Source organism: Triturus cristatus, chromosome 10 (genome assembly GCF_964204655.1).
Source record: "Triturus cristatus chromosome 10, aTriCri1.1, whole genome shotgun sequence".
Lineage (NCBI taxonomy): Eukaryota > Metazoa > Chordata > Amphibia > Caudata > Salamandridae > Triturus > Triturus cristatus.
In genome coordinates, this window is record NC_140593.1 from 1109088828 (window position 1) to 1109105780 (window position 16953).

Here is a 16953-nt window from a genome sequence, read left to right on the forward strand (position 1 = left end):
TAGTTATGTACCTACGAAGAAGCACGGTTTCGCTGAAAATGTTTTATGCAGTTTAAAGATTAAGCCCAGTAGTTCTTAAGTGAAGGTACCCTGATACCTTTGTGATGCATTCTGTGTAGGCTAAGACCTAAAGCACCTCTTTGAAAATTCCTTGCAGGATCTCAGATGCTATAGCATGGGAAGAAAACCCAGAAGCAATCCTACAGCAAACTGATGCCCACCAGGGAAGCAACGAGATCACAGAGACGACGGGGTTTGATACCATGGATGAACGGTTAGTAAATCTTGGAATCGACTTAGTTAATTATAGCCAGAGCAGGACCTTCGCATTTCCCGCCTAATACCACTGAAGGCTGCTCAAAAATCGTTTTACAAAATATTTATTTTGAAAATCACTGTACAAAAGCTTTTTATGTGTTTCCAAGACTGGCTATAAAAAAAGTAAACAAAAACAAATGACAGTAAGAAAACTTTCAACGAAAAAAAATCTGTACATTGCACAAAAAGGAACTTTCTTTTTTTAAGATTCTACTTCGACGACAAATTTTACATTCTACTGGTTACAAAAGGTCATCATTAAAAATATTCACAAACGTAATATGAATTACTGGTTTTGCATTTCACCAGTTACATTCAAAGACGGAAATGCTTACAAGCGACGATTTTCTTTCTCCTATTATTCTTTTTTACATAGATATATTGAAACGTTGTAAAAAAAAAAAAAAAGCTTTGAAAAACTGGTAACATCTGTAAAACCCTTGTGTGCGAAATAAAGCATAACTCTTCATAATCGTTTCTGTTTAAATAAAAAAAAAATAAGAAAGTGCCCTTTTCTGCATTCTACTACATTTTATGTACATAGCAAGTTGAAGGTGTGTTTCGTCTTAACAAAAATTTCACAGCTTTACAAGTCATTGACTACCTTAACCTTTGCTTAAGGAAGAAAACGTACCCTAGGTTTGCAATGTGAAATAATGAAACAAGTGGACAACCACTTTAAAAAGCTTTAAAAACGTTCACTTGTCTTATTCCTGGTCACTAAACATACATCAAAAGCACTGAAAACAAATAATTATTCTGTACATATTCCATGACTGACCCTCCCTCTATATATTTAAATGCCTTGCTTGAATACACCTATACAATTCTGTGTATACAGTACCCAAACATAACTAGCCTCTTCAGCGCTGCGTGGATTCCCGCGCAGTGCTGAAAGACCTGAGCGCGGGCGGGGCCATGACGGAACGGTTCCGTCATAAGCACAGCCCAACCGGCGTGCATGACGGAACCGTTCCGTCATCGGCATCGAAGAGGTTAAACATACAAATACTGCATCGCCGATGTAAACATGATTAAAACATAGAATGAAGTAAACGGCAGTTCATAAGTCAGCCATTAACTTCTAGAAATTCTTCTGCTTTACATCTCAAACTGTACATCGTTTCCAACCACAGAGCAGCGGGTAACGCACATATATATGTACAAAACGCATTTCCAGTTACAGCCAAGGGTGCCAGGCGGGGTCCATGCGACATAAATTGTCCAAGCTATTGGCTGCAGCCACTAGGGTGTTGACCTTGCTCTCCCCTCCTTCAAACTGCGCGAGGTTATGGAGGCGCGTCATTATGGCGGTCACAGCCTTCTGGACCAATGACACGAGCTGCTGACTGTCCATGTTCTCCGGCTGTCCAGCTGCCGACAGAGGCGAGGAGGTGTCCTCTTGTGTTTTCTTGTGCCAAGCAATGATTTCATCCCGTAGCACTGTCTTCAGGATGCCATCAACCTGCGAGAAGAAAACGGAGCAATTAGGTCCAAATTGGGAGTCAAGAGACTGCGGAGGAATTCACCGAAGTAGGTTGCATACTAATGCCACTATGGCAACATAATTAGTCATTTTTTGTAAAGAAAAATAAGGGATTTAAAATTCAAGTGTATCAAGAAACACTGGTATATAAATTCTAAAAAATAAATTAAGTTAATCTTACTTTTTAGGCAAATGTGTTTTATTCAAATAATAATTGACTAAGGATCAATACTAAAAGGTTCGACTTATCAATGATTTTTTGTTATGAATCAGATGTTCATATTTTTCCGGAACTCAAATTTGGTATTTCGCAAATTGGTGCAATGTTTAAATCGACACTCGAGTGACAGTGCAATACTAGAGATGACCAATCAAAAGACAGTTTTCCCAATACCTTCAGTATTAAAATGTGCACTGCTAAAAAAGAAAAAAAAAAAAAAAAAAACAGGAGCTTAATTTCCACTGGAATATTACCAAACCGAAGATATAATACAAAGGAGAACCCTAGATTAGGGATTTAGGATTTCAAGTAAGGCAACATCGAGGTACAGCAAAACAAGGCTGGGTTACAAGATTTTATTGAATGGCTTTCAATAAAAGTCTTAAAACAAGTAAAATTATAAAAACACAACAATTTGAGCATATAAAAAAAATAAAAGACAACGAAAGATAAAATGCCCGGATACTAAGCTTAGTTCAAATAAAAGTTATTTAGAGACAACTATTCGGGATCGACTTTCAATACAAACAAGTAGTCACAGATAAAAAAACAAGCATTGGCAAAAGCAATAGGTCGCGCCTCTCACTTACAAGAGCTATTGACTTGTTTTTTTAGCAAAGCTGCTGTACAACATGACTAAAAAACATTGTCAAAGCCAATAGCGATAGTAGGTGACACCTACTGGCTTCGCGAATGCTTGTTTTTTTCTGCGGCATGTCAGGAAAGGCAGTGGGTCGTAGGGCATACACCGCGAGGGCAGCACAACACACCTTGGTCTGCGTAAGCACATTGAGAGAAAAACAAATACCACACCATGGTGACAGAACAGCAAAAGGCACATACAAGTAAGAGTATATTGCACTTAAGCTACAAATTTAAGAAGCAGACGCATACGATTAACACTGTATGCCAAATTCTCCCTTACATTCAACAACAACAGAGGGTGTTGTTGTTATAACAAGGCACGCATGATCTGCCAGACAGACAATGAATGGAAACATATGGAACATGCACAAAATTGTACAACCACACGGAGGAAAGAGAACACAATGGTATCAAATACATTCGTTTTATAATGGAAAAGAAACAGTGTTCAAAATGTTGCTTTCTGTAGGCGTGAAAAACCAGGCCTCATCTTTATTTTTCACATCTACAGCAGTCATGGGGCGGTCCACCACAGGATTTAGAGACCACCAAGGTGTTAAAAATCGAGGCCTTCTGGAAGTTTGTGATCACTGTAAGCAGCATATTTGTTAACATCATGCTGCTGGGCAGCAACAGATGCTCTAGGATGGCCGGATTTACTGACCCCCTCCCCAAAAACGGGAGGGCCATAGACACAGGACTACATGCTGGCACTGTCTCTGAATGACTACAATGACAATATGAATTACGTATATATATGCTGTAATAAAGACCGTTTAGTCGAAACGCGTCGCCTGTTAATAAATCTTTGAAAAGCAAATCCTGGAGTGCGACCAATTTGATTTTTGTGGCCGACACGAGAAACTTAACGTTTATTATTTTTATATACATACACACATATATAGATATATATCCCCAACAAGTTCATACACCGCACTCTAGGAGTCAAGGGTGATCAAGACTTGTAGAGTCAAAACGCCTAAGTGATAGTGTGTTTATATAAATATATATAAACAAAAGCAACTCCTGGAGTGGGGCATATGAACTTGTTGGGGAGAGATTAATGCGGGGCATGGTTCTGACCCAAGCGCCGGCATCGACCGTGACAGCGCGCTGTAATTGGACCCAATTGGTGTATATATGTACTGAATTTTATATGGTTTATGATTATATTTTTCCCTGGTGTTATTTTTATAATTATTTGATATGCATGAAGCATTTTAGAAATTTTTAATAACACTCAGGAATTATTTGCACAGAATTGCACGAGGCACTTTCTTTTCTTGTATAAATACGTGCTTTGAAAATTAGTATTATGCTGATATTAACAAAATCAAATTGGAAGAATAAAATGCATTTAAGCAGTTATATGTTTTCCAAAAGCAGACGTTTTGCACACGATTTCGCTATGTTTACATTTGTTGGAGTGTGATAATGTGTATACTTTAAATTATTTATACATGTTTTATTTAATTTTGAAACTTTATTGTTTTTCTAAATATTTAATATATCTTAAAATATTTATTGAAAATACGCGCCACAACAAATGCGAATGGTAATGTTCATCAGGTGTGCGATCAAATGAGTTGAAGTCTGTCTTTTGATTATCGAGGCACTTTGCAATGAATTGTAGCATGTAACAAAAGGAAGTGTTTCTTCACTGTTTATTACTATAGAGGTGTGTTCCTTTTCACAAAGCATATATAAAAAAGATGGCGTACTGCAAGCTCCTTATGTGATCAAGGGCACTTGATGCCCGAAACGCGTCATAAGATGAGGAACAAAGAATAATAAAAGAACCTTGCCATTGACTTGTCCTGGTGGTCCGTTTCTGTCAGTTCGCCGAAAGGTAGTACTGAGAGTGGTTTGAGTGCATGTATATATATATATATATATATATATATATATATATATATATATATATATATATACACATACATACACACACAAACATACACATACACATACAAAAACCTCGAAATATATACTGTACAGAAATAATGTAAAAATCCTGCTGCATGGCATTTAAAGGATTTCCCCTCCATGCTTTGTTCCAAGGGCTGGCTTGTGATCCCTGCCTTGTGGGATGGGCTGGGTAGAGGCTGATTCACCCCTCATTATCTCCTGCTGTGCTGCGTGAATCACACCAGGCGACACTTATCAAGTACACTCTGTGTCTCACGAGATGATCGGTGTAAACGTGAGCCTGCACAGCACTGTGAAGATGTGCGTGCTCACCCGATTATCGCATATTATCGCAAAATGTGTTGGGACTCAGGGACATTCTTTGAAAAAGCGAGACTGTCGGAGCTAATCTGTCTAGTCACCCTATCCCTCCCACTATTGTGACTGGGGCCAGTGGTCTTGCAAGCGCAGCCAGTGTGTTACACGGAAAACTGTAAGGTTTTGTTCATGGTGCCAATATAAATACACCACTGCCCTGTCTCCTACCCACAAGCAGCAGGTCTAAGGAGGGGGCACAGACCAGAAACTATTAATCAAACCATATCAAAGTGCAAAGGCTGTCCCGAAGAGCAATGAAAAGAGAAATAGCATCAGATTGAAAGACTCAAGTGTGTCAAGTTTAAAGAAGGTCAACCCAACATCCTCCGAAAGCTGTCTGATAGTGAGACTGCAACAAATATTGAAGCTAAAGAAGATGAAGCTACAAATAAGAATCTTGTGCATGTAATGAGTTCTCACTGTTGCAATAACTCTGTTTATGTTCCCTAGAGTTGTTGATATTATCATGCGGCATTTAAGCCTAAACTGAATTGATGACAACCAAGCTATATTTGTTTAACTGTGTACCCTTGAAATAGAGTGGATTCGCAATTATGCTGCCAACGCTATGAGGTTAAATGGTTTTAATGATGTAACGTTTTAGCTGAGGATTTTTTAGCATTTTTATGGTATTTTATCAATGCTATGATTTTATCTATGAATATGTATATATTTATTTATATATTTATGTATGTATTTACCGAGTTCAGCGCTATTTTGCACACTGATATTTATCACTGTACTGTATTGCGTTGTTTTTTGCCGATTAATGGGAACATATTACTAGTACAAGGACAATCTGTTTTCTATGTCCATCAATTCATGTGGGAGTGGTTCAAACACAAGGTTTTGCGCACTAGCACTTTAAAAGAAGGAAAAAACTCTCCATTGGCGTATCATGTGATCAAGGCCTCCGCGAGGCTGAAACGCGTAATGGCGATGGTGCAGGGCATTCGAAAATAAATCTTTGATTATGCACTAAAATCTGGGTCCATCTCCATCTTGTGGAATGGATGTTGGTGACGGAGGAATGGAAATATATATATTGGTTCAAAAGGTCTCTCGCTGTGGCAAGAAGGATGGCTTTTAAACGCACTGACGAAGGCGAATGCTGAAACGCGTATGCGAATATTAAAAGCCTCTTCACAATACCTCGTGAGTGCACCTTCTCTTTTGTAGTTGTTGTGTAACAAAACAGGTCTCCACCCCCTGTAATTTTGGATGCACCCGCCGTGTGTTCGGCAAGCTCTGGTGGAAACGACGCTGGAATTTAATTGGGCTGCCAGAATCGCCGCTTTGAGGCTCTGCCGATCAAAAAGGTTGTGACTTATTCAAAGCCAGGAGTGCCTCGCCATTTGACGGACACCCGCAGCAAGCCAACAGCCAAGATCCAGCGGCAGGCGAGAGGCGATGTGACACAGCGAGAGTGAGAATAATTTCCTAAAATACCTATATGGCAGGACATGAGTGGCATTAACCGGGACATTGTTTCACATAATCTGACATTGGTCTAAAAGGTTAATTAGTACCTAAATTGCATTGAAATACGGTATAATACCACGTGAAAAGGAGTCCTCCCATTGGCCGAAATCCAACCAATCAGGCCATACATTGGTTCAAAAGGTCTCTCGCTGTGGCAAGAAGGATGGCTTTTAAACGCACTGACGAAGGCGAATGCTGAAATGTGTATGCGAGTATTAAAAGCCTCTTCACAATACCTTGTGAGTGCACCTCCTCTTTTGTAGTTGTTGTGTAACAAAACAGGTCTCCACCCCCTGCAATTTTGGATGCACCCGCCGTGTGTTCGGCAAGCTCTGGTGGAAACGACGCTGGAATATATATATATATATATATATATATATATATATATATATATATATATATATATATATATATATATATATATACACACACACACATATACATACACACACAAACATACACACACACACACACAAAAACCTCGAAATATATACTGTACAGAAATATTGTACAAATCCTGCTGCATGGCATTTAAAGGATTTACCCTCCATGCTTTGTTCCAAGTTCTGGCTTGTGATCCCTGCCTTGTGAGATGGGCTGGGTAGAGGCTGATTCACCCCTCATTAGCTCCTGCTGTGCTGCGTGAATCACACCAGGCAGCACAGCAGTAGACACTTATCAAGTACATTCTGTGTCTCATGTGATGATCGGTGTAACAAATATTGAAGCTAAAGAAGATGAAGCTACAATTCTACGAAAGCTACCTGGTAGCGCCACAACAACAAGCATTTGCAATGCAATAGGTCTCGCATTTGTGAGAGTTTGAGCTATTGGCAATGTAAAGGACAATGCCTTTTATTTATACGTTTTGAAAACCTGCAAGCGGTGCATAAACACGCACTTTGTACTTACAGTCCTTGCTTACGAGAAGCAAGGCTGGCAGTAAAAGAGGCGCAGTTACTGCCAGCCTTGCTGCTCGTAAGCAAATACTGTAAGTACAAAGTCTGTGTTTAAGCATCGCTTGTAGGTTTTGAAAACACAGATGTATTTCAGTGAGTATTGTGCTCAACAAATGTCATTCTCACTCACTTGTACTGTGCCTACCCACTCGCTCTAAGTGATGGATAAACACTGCCCTCAAGCCCCGTGTGACGCAATACCTTCCACTTACTTTTTAGCCAACAGCACTTTGTTTCGGGAGATAGAACAAAAACGTTAAACTGCAAGTCCTAAAAATGCAAAGTGTGGTTGGCTATACACAGGGTTCTCTGGGGTGAGAATGCTCTAGTTAGCTGATGTGTCGCGTGTGAAAAGGGGACAGCCATTTAGAAGCTATGCTAAATGCACGCGGCACACATGCTCGGGAAGGATGGTTTGTCTACATCCGTTGTAATGCGTAACATGATTTGTTTAAGGCAGGTGGCTGCAAAAAAGGACGCTTTTTAGAATGTAGCTACTAGGTCCTGATCTTTAATGTACTTTCATTTATTTAGAAATAGTCCTACAATGTTCCATTAGAATGTATGTATGGAGGGCGGGAGGGATTTGAGAGATGAGTGGAGGGGAGGGAGGAATTATACCAAAGCACCTTTACATCGTAAGATTGCACTGTATTTGCAGTTTACTAGCCGCTTTCTTTATGCGTAGAACTCAGTTGTCCTATGGCAGCTGTGTGTTGCTCATTTAAGCCTGGTTCGTTTTAGCATTCTGCTAGTTGTAGCTGTGAAATTCCTGTTAGAAAGCAGTACATTAAATTAACACATATACTTCGCACGGGGGTGGGGGTGCCGGTACTTTTCAATTATTCCGAATAGTGAGTACCTGTACTACTGCAGTCCTAGTTCAGGCACTGTACAAGTACCATAATGCAAAAAGTAAAACAACGATTTGCTCACCCACATGGAACAATTTGTATTATGTAAAATAATTACTAAATATAAGTAAAGCATAACGTTTGCAGTCTACTTTATTTTATAGCCCAGTGCAATCGAATATTTTACTGCTACCGATTCAGTTAAAGTGAACTGAGAATGTATCATCAGCAAGTTAAAGTCCAAACTTGTCCCCATGATGGACCCCTGGCGACGTGGAATCACACGCTAACAGTAATTTAAAAACTGAATTCGACCATGAGCCGGAACACGATGCAAAGGTATTGTGTACATACAACAAATAAACAAATTAAAAACCAGTGGCCTGAAGAAAAGGGTCTAAATGTTCCACCCTCCAGATAACGACATGGATGGATGCTGCATTTGCGTGTGAGGGGAGGGGGGGGGGGTAGGGTGTGTGAGTGAGGAGTCAGGAGATGGCCAGAGCTGGCCAACCTAAAGAATCAATTGGTGATGTCCATTGGGAGGGAACCAAGCTCCGAAAGGCGGAACAGATGCATAATAATAACCAACCAGAGAAAAGGTATTTTAAAAAGCAGCCCAACTCTCCAACCAAAAGCGGTGGCCGTGTCTAAAGTCCCCAATAGCCCATATACTGAATACAGCAAGCCTCTCAGAGCAGCACATGCGCTGCCCAGGTTCAACCTAAAAATTAAACAGGATACCGCTGATCAATGAGAACAAAAAAATTGGAGTGATGATGAAACCAACCAATGGGAAGTAATGGGCGGGCTTAAAGCCTTTTTTATTTTTATTTTATTTTATAGATAACAAAAACATTTTGCAAGTGACACCATATGCTCTCTCAGCCGAAACCTAATCAAGGAAGATAAAGATACCAGTAACTACAAAATGTTGATAAAAGCCACTTACTCTGTGAGAGGGCATGGCGGTTATGTTCCATAAAGTGAGATCTAATTAAAATCTAAGGATAATTAAGCCACAGTCCGCAACAAACAAGAAACAAAATAACCACATGTTAAGATCCTGTTTGGTAAACCTTTGCACAGCGGTTATTAATTTTATTTAGGGAACTGGAACTGTCCATTCACAAGATGTAGGTGAGTATCAAGGAGGCCCACTGGTGATGAGCAACCCTGTTTATCTGTATATGGCTTCAGGCATACTACCACCTCTACTACACCCCAGCGCAAATTGGCACTACCTCTTCCCCACTGTTTTCCAACATGGTAAACTAGTGCTCAGGAAAACTAATGCCACACACTGCTCCTTCTCATGCACTTAAAAACCAGCTTCTCGAACATATCGCAGAAAGATTAATCCAAATCTACTTTCATGGTGACTACACCGTTTCCAGTCCACAGACTCTGTCCCATTATCAAATTTTATTATTTGCTCATTTGTGGCAGGATTACAAATGAATGTACACCTGGTATAACGCATGAGGTGGTTTGAGATATGCATCCACACCCAAATGCATCATCGTCAGGTCACTTTGGGTAAAAAGGAGTCTACTGATGTTTGGGTTGCATGGAGGGTAATGGGGACAGCAGATAGAACTAGCAGTAACAGTCCCCATAACAGTAACTGGGTCTCACATGCTAGCACTTTCTCCCTCTTATAAGAGGCAGGTAAATTCCACAGCCCAGATTAAAGAAAGGGCAGAGGAGTAAGAAGCATCAGACAACCTAATTCTAAGCAGTTTTTTTCCTTTCCCCTTTAGCACAGGACACTTCTTTGGAAGTAGCTGTTAGCTCTCTATAAAAGGCGTCAATCAACCAATCATGTTTCTCAGAACATCCTGCTTCACATGTGCATTGTTACTTTATCACGAAGCATATACAGTATAACAGCTGCAAAATGCATACAGAGTAGGCCTTGTAGCTGCCAAACATACCTCTCTGATAGGCTGTGCATGAATAATGAAACTGAACACACCTTAATTTCTGGTGAAGTGCAAGGTCTGGTCTCAGATAAGAACAGCAGTCGTTGTCCCATCAAGCAACGGTGGCCGTGGACAACTTGGACAGCATCACTGCCCTGAAACTTTACAGTTTGTCACAAACAGTTGGTCTATGGACCTGAAGAGCCCTTTGTCGGTCAATGTAAAAGCATAAAGTTTGCCCAACAGCAGAGTTTTGTCAGCCTATAGACCATATATGAGCAGAAAAAGTACTAATAAAAATGTTACAGGGAATTTAGTCGTAACATGGTAACAGAGGTAGAGTGAGTTGTCAGCGGTACCTTGCATTTACCGGACAGAACCCAGCTGGAACTGCAACTCATCATGGTAAACCTAATGTGACAAAAGGATACCAGGTAGCAGTCTAGTTAATTTTCGTAGCACTCTCTTATTCAGAGTCAGACAGGACTCATCTGACCAGTCCCTATAGATGCCAACTGGCTGCAAGGTAAGTCGTACAGGTATCCACCCGAATGCCTGATTCTCCTAGATGGCTGAAGAAAGAAGGAAAATGCTACTTACCAGTATGAATCTGTTCTTGGCATGTAGAGCTGCAGAGTTGTACACTGTGCATAGATCGCCATCTGGTGTTGGGCTCGTATGCTTGCATTTTTGTAGTCACGAGATAGGTGACTCCTCCCTTAGACAATAGTGCGCATGGGCATCGACTCCATCCTTAGATTGTTTTTCGCCATGATGGGAAATGATGGAGTCAGTAAGAAATAAAGAGTCCATGTGAAGGTATCTAATTAAGATAGTACTGGAACAGATACAGGTTCCGGGGAGGCGGGTGGGCGTGTACAACTCTGCAGTTCTACATGCCAAGAACACATGCATACCGGTAAGTAGCATTTTCTGTTCGAGGCATATGAGCTGCAGATTGTACACAGTGCATAGACTGTATAGCAGTGTCTCCCCTAGCGGTGGTCACGTGTATCTGTTGCAGTGGTTTGAAAAAGTGTTTTAAGAACAGCTTGGCCTACGGAAGCTTGTTGCTTAGCCTGCACATCAACACAATAGTGTTTGGTGAAGTTGTGTGGTGTAGACCATGTTGCTGCTTTACAGATGTCATCTAAGGGAACGTTCCCTAAGAATGCCATGGAAGCCCCTAGTTTGCGTGTTGAGTGTGCTCTAGGGGGAAGTGTTAATGTGCGTTTAGCCTTCTGGTAGCATATTTGAATGCATTTTACTATCCACCGAGCGATCCCAGCTTTGGAGATGGGGTTACCTTTATGCGGTGGGGAGAAGGCTACAAACAGTTGTTTTGTCTTTCTAAAGGGTTTAGTTCTGTCAATGTAATAAAGTAGGGCTCTTTTGACGTCCAGTGTGTGAAGAGCTCTCTCTGCTACAGAGTCTGGGTTTTGGAAAAACACTGGTAACTCAACTGATTGGTTAAGATGAAAAGCAGAGATTACTTTGGGAAGGAATTTTGGATTTGTTCTTAGAACCATCTTGTTGCGATATATTTGTAAGAATGGTTATTGTATGGTTAAAGCCTGGATCTCATTTTCTCTCCTGAGAGAGGTAATTGCGACAAGGAAAGCTACTTTCCATGTGAGGAACTGCAGTTCACATTTGCGTAGAGATTAAAATGGGGGGACCCATGAGCCTGGTAAGAACAAGCCTGGTAAGAACAATGTTTAAATTCCACACCGGAGAGGGTGGCAGTCTGGGGGGAATTATTCTTTTAAGGCCCTCCATAAAGTGTTTAATTGCAGGTACTCTAAATAGTGACAAGTGTTGTCTGTTTTGTAAATAGGCAGCAAGTGCCGCTAGGTGTAATCTTGTGGATGAATATGCTAGATTACACCTTTGTAAGTGTAGCAAATGATGTCCTGGATTGAAGCATCCAGCAGATCGATGTTATTGTTATTGCAGTAGATGACAAATCTCTTCCATTTTGCTGCATAGCAAGCTCTAGTAGTAGGGCGTCTGGCTTGTCTAATGATGTCCATACAGTCCGGTGGAAGGTTAAGATAACCGAACTCTAGGACTTCAGGAGCCAGATTGCTAGATTCATTTGACTTGGATTGGGGTGCCTTATGTCTCCATGGTTCTGCGTTAGCAATGCTGGGGAGAGACGTAGTTTTTGGTGTGGAACTACTGAGAGTTCCAGTAGTGTTGTGAACCACGGTTGCTGTGCCCATGTGGGAGCTACCAGGATCATCCTGAGAGACTGTTGTCTGAGCTTGCGTACTACTAGGGGAATCAGTGGGAGTGGCGGAAAAGCGTACGCAAATCTGCCTGACCAGTTCATCCATATCGCATTGCCTTTGGACAACGGGTGTGGAAACCTGGCGGCGAAGGTTGGGCATTTTGCATTTGCAGCAAACAGATCTATGTTTGGTTGACCCCACATTTGGAAAAAAGGTTGAAGAACTTGGGGATGAAGTTCCCATTTGTGCATCTGCTGTGTCTGTCGACTTAGCAGATCCGCAATCGGATTGTGAACTCCTGGAAGATGTTCTGCCAGAAGGTATATGTTTTGTGGAATGGCCCATCTCCAAATGTTTTGCGCCAGCTGAGACAGCTGCAAAGAATGTGTGCCTCCTTGTTTTTGTATGTAATACATGGCTGTCATGTTGTCCGTCCGGACTAGGACAGTATTGTGATGTAGATGTACTTGGAATGATTTTAATGCTAGAAAGATTGCCAGTAAGTCTAGGTGATTGACGTGGAACACTTTCTGTTGAGTGGTCCATTTGCCTTGAATTGTGTGGTTTAGGAGATGGGCTCCCCAGCCGGTGAGTGATGCGTCTGCTGTTAGCACTATCTGTGGAACCGGCTCTAGTAACGGCTGCCCTTTGGAAAGGTTTTGTGTGTTCCACCACTGCAGAGAACGATGTGTGCGGCTGTCCACCAACACCAGATCTGTAAATTGTCCTTGAGCCTGGTTCCACTGACGTGCTAGGCATTCTTGTAAGGGGCGCATCTGAAATCTTGCATTAGGTACGATAAAAATGCAAGAGGCCATCATTCCTATGAGTTGCATGAATACCCTTGCTGGGAGGGAATGCTGTGGCTGAAATTTGATAATTAGTGTTTGTATACTGGCTATCCTGGCTGGATTGGGATATGCCAGAGCTTTGGAGGTGTCCAATGTGGCCCATCGAATACTGATGTATGTGGGAGGGCTGAAGATGTGACTTGGTGTAGTTTATTGTGAATCCCAAGTCGTGTAGCAGCTGGATGGTTTGCTGAGTGTGATGAACACACTGGTTGAATGACTTGGCGTTTATCAGCCAGTCGTCGAGGTATGGAAAGACATGGATTTGTTGTCTTCTCAAGTGTGCTGCTACTACTGCAAGGCACTTTGTGAACACCCTGTGTGCGGTGGTCACCCCCGAATGGAAGGACTTTGAACGGATAGTGTTGTCCGTCCAGTATGAATCTTAGATATTTCCTGTGAGCAGGGTGTATGGGAATGTGGAAGTAAGCGTCCTTGAGAGCTAGTGTGGCAAGGAAGTCGCCTTGTTGAAGTAGTGGGAGGATCTGTTGAAGAGTGATCATGTGAAAATGATCTGACTGTATGTAGAGATTGAGGGGTCGGAAGTCGAGTATTGGCCTTAGGGTGCCGTCCTTTATGGGGATTAGGAAATACAGCAAGTACACCCCTGTTCCTTGATGCTGTAAGGGAACTAGTTCTATTGCCTGCTTTTGAAGCAGTGAGAGAACCTCTTGTTTTAAGAGTGCGAGATGTTCTGTGGACATTGGGCGCTGTTTGGGTGGTATGGTGGGTGGGGTTGCTGTAAGTTCCAGGCAGTAACCATACTGGATAATTTGTCTTACCCACTTGTCTGTAGTGATGGAATTCCAGACAGGTAGGAACTGTGATAGTCTCCCTCCGACCGGGGTGGAATGGTCTGGGGAGAGTGGAGGGAAGTCAGTGTTTATTAGTGGGAGAGGCACGAGTGTTATTACCTCGGCCTCTCCTTTTGTTGTTATTTCCCCTGTATCCGCCTCTAAAATATCCTCTGTTGGGGGATGTTTGCGTGGTGTTTTTGTAGAAAGAAGAGGCGGTGTCTGTGCCGATATTTTTGGATGCTCCTCTACAGAAGGAGCGATGAAAGGAACCAAGTGTGGATGGAGACTGTAATGCCCCCACACTAGTGTTAATGGCCCTAGAGGCTGTCAGCTGCATCAAGGGCACACTTAATTGATGCATTGGTTATTAATTTGCCCTCCTGGATTAAATAATTTGCCTTGGTTTTAGATTGGTCAGGTAAATGTTGTAATAGGGTTTCCAGTTGGTCATAGTGAGCCCTATCGTACCTAGCAAGTAATGCCTGTGTATTGGCTGCCCGCCAGTAATTAGCTGCTTGGGCAGCAACTCTCTTGCCAGAGGCATCTAACAACTTAGACTCTTTATCCGTAGGTGGCGCATCAGCGGAGGTCTGAGAGTTGGCACGTTTTTTAGCATTAGTTACCACTAGTGAGTCTAAAAGTAGTTGACCCTTGATGTAAGAGGGATCATCGGGAGCGGTTTATATTTTTTGTCAATCCTGGGATTGAGAATTCTAGCTCACAGGGTCCTTGAATGTGTCAGGGGCATGTTTAATGACACCCTTTAGCATTGGCAGGGTTTGTACAGTCTTTTGTTACTGTTCAAATGTGTCTAGAAGAAAGTCCTTGTCTGCAGGGTCAGAATGCATCTGAACACCATGGTAGAGAGCAGCTCTATTTACAAGCAGTGGCGGTGCATCCATTGGGGGCGTTGCCCCCCCGCCCGCGCCCTCAGCTCCCTCGGCGTCTCTGAACTTAGTTTACTTAAGTTCAGATCGCCGAGGGAGAACTGACAATCATGTCAGTCAGCATGACGTCGGACTGCCCACCCCTTCAGAGTCTGAAGAGGGTGGGCGGTTCGGCGTCATGTTGACTGACATGCATTGTCAGACCAGCCAGGGACAGGCAGCAGCACAAGTGGGCATTAGTGGGGAAGGTGAGCACATTTTTCACCCGTGCCCAGTCATGCGCACTTGCATTTCCACTGGCTTGCGCATGCCCATTAGGAGCCCCTCGGTCTCCTAATGGGCAGGCGGCGGGCAAAGAGCAACCGTGCCCTAAGCCAATCCTGGCGCTGCAGCAGCACCAGGATTGGCTGAGGGGTTGTCACTCCAGTCCTGTTCCAAGAGCGCCATTGCCAACGCGGACCAGGAGCAGAGGCGGTCAGGTAAGTTTTCATTTTTTAAATTTTCTCCCTCGGCCCCCCCACCCCCGCGAGTACTGCAGCGCGAGCCGCGACTGCCACTGAGCAGTACTACCCAGTGTCTTGTCACCATCCAACTTTGAGGTGATTTTCTGCGGGGGGGGAGGGGGTGGTAGAGGGGGGAATGCGTGAAACGACATCTGCGTCAAGTTTTCATCCCACGAAACATTACTTGATCACAGCGTTATCCATTGATTTCCAGGCGGCGGGGGGTGGCAAAGAGAGAGATTTTGATCTAATTTGTTTTTTCCTCAAAACCACGATAAAAACAATCCCGTTTTGGAAAAACTGATTTTAAAGAATCTAGTACATAATTTATATAATGTATTTAACGCATGAAACATGTCGAATTAGCCTGGTACCTGTTGTCGGGGAATTGATCGATTTAGCACAATCTGAAGTAAAATAACCCTTGTTACAGTGACATCATTTTGTGAAGAGTACATTTGAAGATTTGTATTTTTATGTACAGCGAACTTAATCCAAGGGCATTTGAGCACTTTCCACGAGCGCCAGCCACGGTCATTTGTTTTGTTTGTATGCACGGGGAGATTTGGTGAGTTGCCCGGAATCAGAGTATGTTGAGTCGGCGCCGAGACTCGAACCTGAATTCCTAGCTCCAAGTCGGCAGCTCTGGCTATTCCCTATGTTAAGAGACACCTGGTGCGAGACCTTGGCAGACTGGAGGCTCTCTGAGGGAGACAAGGGGCTCCCTGCGAGACATCTTAGGGCGGGCAGGGGTTACTCTAGCGGAGTCAGGGGCTCTCTGGGGAGATCGGGGCCACCTGAGGAGACCACGCCCCCCCCCCCGTGGAGCCCGGGCCACCCTCTGGTGACCAGGGCTCCGGGTAAGAGCACATGACGAGGCAAAGGCACAGATGAGAGATATGTAAGGACACGGGCAGAGGAAAGACACACAGGAGTGATATGTAAGGGCACTGGGAGAGCAAAGACACAGAGGAGTGACATGTAAGGGCACAGGGAGAGCAAAGACACATATACTGAATAAGCAACTACCTTTGTTATATGAAATCTCTTTATTAATGTAATAACTGCACTTTCACAATTGCTTAATTAACCTTCCTGCTTTCTCAAATTTGCTTGAAAATGCACCATTTGGCCACTCTTTTTTGAAATTTTTCGGGGGGGACCCCCCCCCTGAACTGCGGAGCATTAGGGCAATAATTTTACGCCCTACCACTTTCTAATGTCACCAGCCGCCCCTGTTTACAAGCTGACCAAAGCCAATATTGTCATCTGTGGAGATGGCTTTGTTAGATATGCCTGGGGATTAGGGAGGTCTGGAGGATTTATTGGGACATCAAAATCGTCCCAATCGTCCTGTGGTATGTCTGTGTCGTCATCAGGGTCAGTGAAAGGGTCATTGTTGCCTCCCCCACCCCCTAAATCATCATCATCATCATCATCCTGTGGTGGTGGTGAGTGTGGTGGAAGTTCTGGAGAATGTGGAGGAGAGACAGGCTTAGAAGGAAGAAC

At 42.9% G+C, this 16953-nt stretch overlaps 1 protein-coding gene across 3 annotated transcripts in view; it reads right to left on the reverse strand.

Annotated features, from left to right (window-relative positions):
- Window positions 1–364: 364 nt before the first annotated feature.
- Window positions 365–16953, reverse strand: part of TRRAP (transformation/transcription domain associated protein) — a 1075110-nt gene continuing 1058521 nt past the window's right edge. For all 3 annotated transcript variants that reach the window (XM_085629333.1, XM_085629332.1, XM_085629331.1), the window contains one exon: window positions 365–1783. In XM_085629333.1, coding sequence (XP_085485459.1) covers window positions 1499–1783 — 285 coding nt within the window. In that variant the 3' untranslated portion in view covers window positions 365–1498. The remainder of the gene's footprint in view (window positions 1784–16953) is intronic.